This window comes from Apium graveolens, chromosome 2 (assembly GCF_009905375.1).
Source record: "Apium graveolens cultivar Ventura chromosome 2, ASM990537v1, whole genome shotgun sequence".
NCBI lineage: Eukaryota > Viridiplantae > Streptophyta > Magnoliopsida > Apiales > Apiaceae > Apium > Apium graveolens.
The window spans coordinates 20552672-20559096 of record NC_133648.1 but is presented as its reverse complement, the minus strand read 5'-3'; the positions used below and the strand labels follow the sequence as shown (position 1 = coordinate 20559096).

Below are 6425 nucleotides of genomic sequence, written 5' to 3'. Positions count from 1 at the left end.
CCCTGTGGTCGGTTATGACTATTTTAACCGACCGTTTTGCCTCTAAACCGACCGTTAATAAAACTATTAAAATTTATGAACTTTAGATTTGATTACACTACAAGAAAACAGGACAAAATCGACCGTCAAATTCTTACTAAAACTATCCAAACATTTATATAAATTATAAGTATTTTTTTATTAATTTTAAGTTATAAATTACGGGCACTTTTATCTCTTTATCTCATGCATAAACGTTCATTGTAAAATCCGTGGATTTTATGCATTCAATGAAGGGGATGAGTCGGAGAGGGTTAGAAGTTACAGTGGGCCCTTGTATTGAACAGATGGTAATGTTTTAGAATAAGCAGTAGAAAGTTGGAAATACCAGGTGGCATCTTACATGAACAGGTGGCACTCTGGCAATACACGAGAGAGATAGAGAGAGACTCGTATAATCAAAACTTGGGTTTGTGCAACAATTGAGAAAAAAGGCATTTGAAGTCTAATAAGGTATGTTAATTCTCTTCTTGTTCATTTTTTTTCTTGATAAATTTTCGATCTTTTTGTTATGGGGTTTCAGTTTATGTTATAATCTTGAATTTTACGTGACTGTTCTTTAAATTTATGTGGCATTTGCTTGTATATCAATTATGACAATTTGGTTTTGCCCTTGTTGTTTGTTTTGTATAGTACTAGTTGTAAGTTGTTAATGTTTTGTTATGTATTCACTGTTGAATAGTTGTTTTGTTTCGTTTCAATGGTGAAATTAGTGGGCAAAAAAAATTGGTTCACTGTGTTTTTCACTTTGTTGTGTAAGATATGGAATGATCGTTTGTAAAGGCTGTTTTTTGTAATTTGCAATGATTTACTTTAGTTAAGATAGGATTTTTTCTTATTGGTTGTATACTTGCATATAATTTTGGTGTGTTTGTTGTTGTTGTTATTGGTGTTAGTTTGTTTGGAGTGATTTTGGGATGTTGGAGAAGGATGATGCTGCCACTAGTGATGGTGCTGGTGACAGTGGTGGTTCTTTCTCTGGGCCTTGTCCATCTCCAGTCCCCAGAAAAACGTATTCGCGGTCCTGGTCTGATTCAGGATTAATGTTACCACGACATGATCCAAATGGTGGGAATGATAGTTGGGATCCAAATGAAGACAATGGTGGGCGTGGTCTGTTTAAAGTCCCTTCAAATTTTAAAACTCGAGGAAATCTAAGGGCTAGGTCGAATTTGCCTCCGTTGCAGCCGCTCACAGTTACTCATGGACGATCAGAGCCAGCACCTGTGTCTGATGATGTTGGCAAGTTGCCGCCATGCAAACCTGTTTGGAGAGATAGTAATGGAGAGCAATCAAAGCTTAATTTGTCATCTGTTCATGGGGTTGGAGATAACTATGAGCTTCTTAGAAAGGAGAAGCGTGCTATATTTGATAAGGAATGTTCCAAGGTTGCGGAGCACATTTATCTTGGAGGCAGTGCAGTTGCGAGTGACAGGGAGATACTTGGAAAGCACGGAATCACCCATATTCTGAATTGTGTTGGTTTAGTCTGTCCAGAATATTTTAAGGCAGATTTTGTGTATCATACGTTGTGGTTACGTGATAGGTCATCGGAAGATATTACTAGCATATTGTATGATGTATTTGATTACTTTGAATATGTGAGGGAACAGCAGGGACGTGTATTTGTTCATTGTTGTCAAGGGGTCTCTCGTTCAACGTCATTGGTTATTGCTTACCTTATCTGGAGAGAAAGGAAAAGTTTTGATGACGCATTTCAGAATGTCAAGGCAGCTAGGGAAATTGCTGATCCAAATATTGGTTTTGCATGTCAATTGGTACAGTGCCAGAAAAGGGTGCATTCTTTTCCTCTGAGCCCCAATTCGTTACTGAGGATGTACAGGATTTCTCCTCACTCTTCGTACGATCCGTTGCATCTTGTGCCAAAAATGCTAAAATCTCCTACGCCAGCTGCTTTGGATTCTAGGGGTGCATTTATTATACATATACCGTCTGATATTTATGTTTGGATTGGTTTAAAATGTGAAACCATCATGGAAAGAGATGCAAGAGGAGCTGCTTGCCAGATTGTTCGGTATGAGAAATTAAAGGGACCTGTTGTAGCTATAAAGGAAGGAGAAGAGCCTTCATACTTCTGGGATGCTTTTTCCAGTCTGCTTCCTCTAATGGGCAAATCTAGCAACTTGGTGGATGTTACTGAGTCATCAAAGAAGCTTATTCCAGGCGAGAGAAAAGTGAGTTCATACAACGCTGATTATGAGGAATTTCAGAAAGCAATTACTGGGGGGTTTGTTCCTCCATGTGCATCATCTGGGAGTACACATGAAACACACTTTCCTGTAAGAGAGAGCTGTTGGAGTGCACTAAGGCATAAGCTTACCACTGAAAGCGTGAAGGAGATTGCTTCAGATCAGAACCACCTCTCTCAAGAATTAATCTTTAGTGCCCAACAAAACTGACGTCAAGGTACATCATGACCTTAACTGTTTTGGTAAACGATATCATGACATCATCTTTATCTTCCTAACGTATTAAGAAATTGTCTCGTGGTTTTAATACATGCCAATAACTAAAAAAAATTGCTAGAATCATTCCACTTATGACATTAGTAGAAACTTATATGGAATATAGAACTTCAGTACTGTTTTTTTCTGTAAGTAATTACATATGTGGATGCCTCATACAGTAATTCATAACATTTAATAGTGACTAAATATATTTTTGTACTAACAACAATCCCCTATGCCCTAGGATAACTAAATAAGGATATACGTTCTAATGTAGCTCTATTACTGCTATTATAATAACTGAAATTAAATATATTCCCAATATAGCACATACTTGATAGAATCAAACTATATGTAAATTTGCATTTTGCATCTATGCGATGTCTAGTGATACAACAAATTGATTTAATGAACAAATCCGTGAATTTCCTTGTTTTAAATCACTTATGAATTATTAGATTCTGCCCAAGATAGGATTTGATCTTTGGAAGGACAAGAAATCCCTCAATTATGATAACTCTCACATGCACGCACGGATTCCGCTTGGTATTTAGTATTTACTGCAGCTAAAATGCTGTTATATATATACATATATAATATAGTGCTAGTTATTCTTTAGTGTTTCCTTGAAATCTTGTATGTATATGAATTGCTTCTCATTCTTAATGCCGAGACACAAACAATTTTAAAAAAATGCTTGATAACTGCTTAAAATAGTGATAAAATTTAGAAGGCTTCTGCTTGAAGCCTCACAAAATTTATGTGTGGTTGATACTACACTTGTCTACCCTCCATATGTGTTCGTAGTTCAAGGAATCCTTTCCTTGGTGATCTGTGTGAATTCTTATTCGACTTTGTACTGTTTGCATTTGTTTAACGCTAGCATGATACTTCACTTCTTTCCTCTATTCTTTGATGTCCATTATATTAACTAATTGTTTGAGTTCAATATTGGATATTGTGATCAGATGTATTGTGAAGTAGGATGAAGAACTTGAAGAGCTTCTTGTACTGTTGGGTTCTTTGAAACTAGAAACTTGTCCTAGTTGACGATATGACGGTCAGGTGATCTCACATATGTCCATATCTTCAGCCTTACATAGTTTGTGGTTGCAACTTGTCCAGCATCCGAGCAAGTTGACTGGAGATCTATACATGGTGCTTGAATAATTTACAACTTTTTTTTTTGACAAAAATTTCAACTTTGTTGTTTACTATAAAATATAAAAATTTAGTTGTCTAAAAATTTGAAGCTGAATTTGGATTTAGATATGGATTAAAAGTTTTTCTGGTCAGATTGACCGGACTTTTTAGTTTATAATGTTCTATTTTCACAAGTTTCATGCTTTTCTTAATTTTTGGTATTCAAATCTTATGATCAGGACCAATTTCGTCCACTATATACTGGTTCTTCATGGATAGACATTTCTAACACAAACTAATACTATAATTTAAATAAAATTTTACAAGTGCTAGAAGATTTGACACAACTGCTCTATTGTTATATTTTGAATCTGAAAGAATGTTTAATGTGATAATAGAGTGATATAATTATCTGTTGAATAGTTGATGAGAAAGATGATTTGTTGTCCTAGTCTTTAGCAGCTAAAGGAATGGTGTGATGGTTTCTCCATCATATTATTTGTTGCTACTGTTCGTATTCATCTAAAGTGAATGGAAAATGAAAAGTAAGCCACTAGGCTCTAACAATGTTCATCACAAGACAATATGTGATTTGCAGGGAGATGACATCCCTCTAACAATGTGAACTTATGTATAATAGTATGCCTACTGCACAGCATATAAGGAAGAGTTATGAATTGATCTTGTGGGATATATCGGTCTGACGAAGAAACCAACATCCGCTATATGAAAGTATAACATATGTAGCTTATATGTATATGATATGACCCCTAAACTGATTTTGACTAGAGTCTCCTAAATATTATTCTATCATCGGGTCTCCTAAATATCATTCTATCATCGCATTAAACATTTTACCATTGATGCAATATCAAGCATAGCCATCCTTGATGAATTATAAGGGGGGGGGGTCTTTTCACAGTTTCTCCACCTTCATGTCAATTGGTCGTAAAATCCAACTCTTCTTCTACACGCACCAATTCATTTAGGCTCTAAAGATAAACCCCCGGCAAGCACAAGTTTCTTCAGTGCAGTTCCCGGATGCAAGCCATGTTGGCTTCCTATTCCGCGCTATTTCTACTCCTCCCGGTCCGGAACTTAGCTGTGCTGCAAGAGGTACTTAGCTGTTAATTACAATTTTTTTGATGTTTCTTATGTCTGAATCTCTCAATTGGAAAAACCCTAATCCAATTGTTCCGGATAAACTTTTTCTTAACTGCAATGGAAATTGTGTCATGTAATCATACGCTGATTCAGAAATCATATAATTCAATTTTTAAGCTACAACGTACGTTAATGTTTTCAGTCTTGTAGAGTACAAGATTCTGTTGGAGTCTTCCTCTACCACCTTAAGATTTTAGTTCGACTAGTTACTTAACATTCACGACATAATATAACCATAGTCGTATAAAAGTATTTTGGTTATTGAGTTAAGATCTAGAGCAGCATCTGCAGCAGTCAGCACCACTAAAAAGTTTAAGAGCTAATGCTTATAGAAGTGGACAAGTCATCATATTATGATCTAACAACAAGCATAACCTTGCTAATATGAACTTTAAAATATAATTACGATATAAACGAGAATCGAATACAGAATATGGTGACGCCCAATGATAGCTCTACAAGTGAACTACTCTCAACCTATTGTATAAACTTATTAATATGAACTGTCACTAAAAAACCTCTAGCAATTATATAAAACCACAAAAAATTCGTTCTAAATTTCGTACTATTCTTTAAGGATGAAAACTAAGAGTTTGGAATTCGTATTGATTTGATATTTATCACATCAGATTTACTTTAAAAAAATTATATTATTTTTTTTGACAAAAAAATATATATTGTTAGTTTCATTATTTTCTTTTTTGTTCGATATCACTAACTAGACTTGTATTGCACTAAGGGTGTGTTTGGCATACACCAACATCAGTTTTTGGCTAAAACAGCTGAAAAAATATTTGGTAAAATTTAAAAGTTGTTATTCTGAAAAATGTTTTTGACCAAATATATGTTAGAGAAAGCACGTCACCCCATATTTTTGAAAAAAACTGCTTTTCAATTTTTGCGGGAAGCTGATTTCAACCTCAAACCTTATCAAAAGTATTATTTTTTTTATTTTTTACATAAAAATATATGCATGTCAAAAATATTACCAAACATTTATCTAATTATTTCAACAGCAACTCGTGATTTTTACCCCGAACGCGGTTTCAAGTTCTCCAATGAACCAAGAAACCGCCGAATATGGTATTATGCATTCGGAAAAAATATAAATGGTTCTGTTTATCATTGTGAAGTCAAGGATTTGGATTTGCATCCGTGCTTTCTTAATCTTAAGAGCAAAATGGTATTCGATGGTGTTAAATTTAAGTTGAATGAGAAGGTAACATTCAAGTGCATTTGGTGTAAAAGAAAAACTCTTACAGGAAAATTCGAAGGGGTTGGTCGTACAAATCCAAGTGCAACCAGCACCATTTCCATGTTCATTGTATTACTGATATGATTCACGAAAGTTAGAAAAGTGGAGATTATAAAGACGAGAGTACTTCAATATTGTCATTGAAGAATCCTGAGCTTTGCCTTGCACGGAGCTCAACTAGAGGAAGCTTGAGAGGAGGGAAATACTGGAAGATTGCGAAATTATTTTTGACAGCAGTGGTGGCCATTCTTTTGGTGGCCATTCTTTTGGGAGATAACTGCTATTTTGGCTACACACTACAACAAAACTGACTATTTACGACGGTTAACTTACGACGGAAAAAAGTGCGCGCCTTT

The 6425-nt window shown here is 35.1% G+C and overlaps 1 protein-coding gene across 1 annotated transcript; it reads left to right on the top strand.

Annotated features, from left to right (window-relative positions):
* The first annotated feature begins 334 nt into the window (after positions 1–334).
* On the top strand, positions 335–3747 carry LOC141705856 (protein-tyrosine-phosphatase MKP1-like). The gene is made up of 3 exons (XM_074508731.1): positions 335–492; positions 936–2466; positions 3476–3747. Exon 2 carries the CDS (start codon positions 957–959, stop codon positions 2457–2459), a length of 1503 nt encoding a protein of 500 aa, XP_074364832.1. The 5' UTR covers positions 335–492; positions 936–956; the 3' UTR covers positions 2460–2466; positions 3476–3747.
* The last annotated feature ends 2678 nt before the right edge of the window (positions 3748–6425 follow it).

What these genes read in the sequence shown, in the direction of transcription:
- LOC141705856 (XM_074508731.1), top strand. Translation starts at nt 957, where the DNA reads ATGTTGGAGAAGGATGATGCTGCCACTAGTGATGGTGCTGGTGACAGT.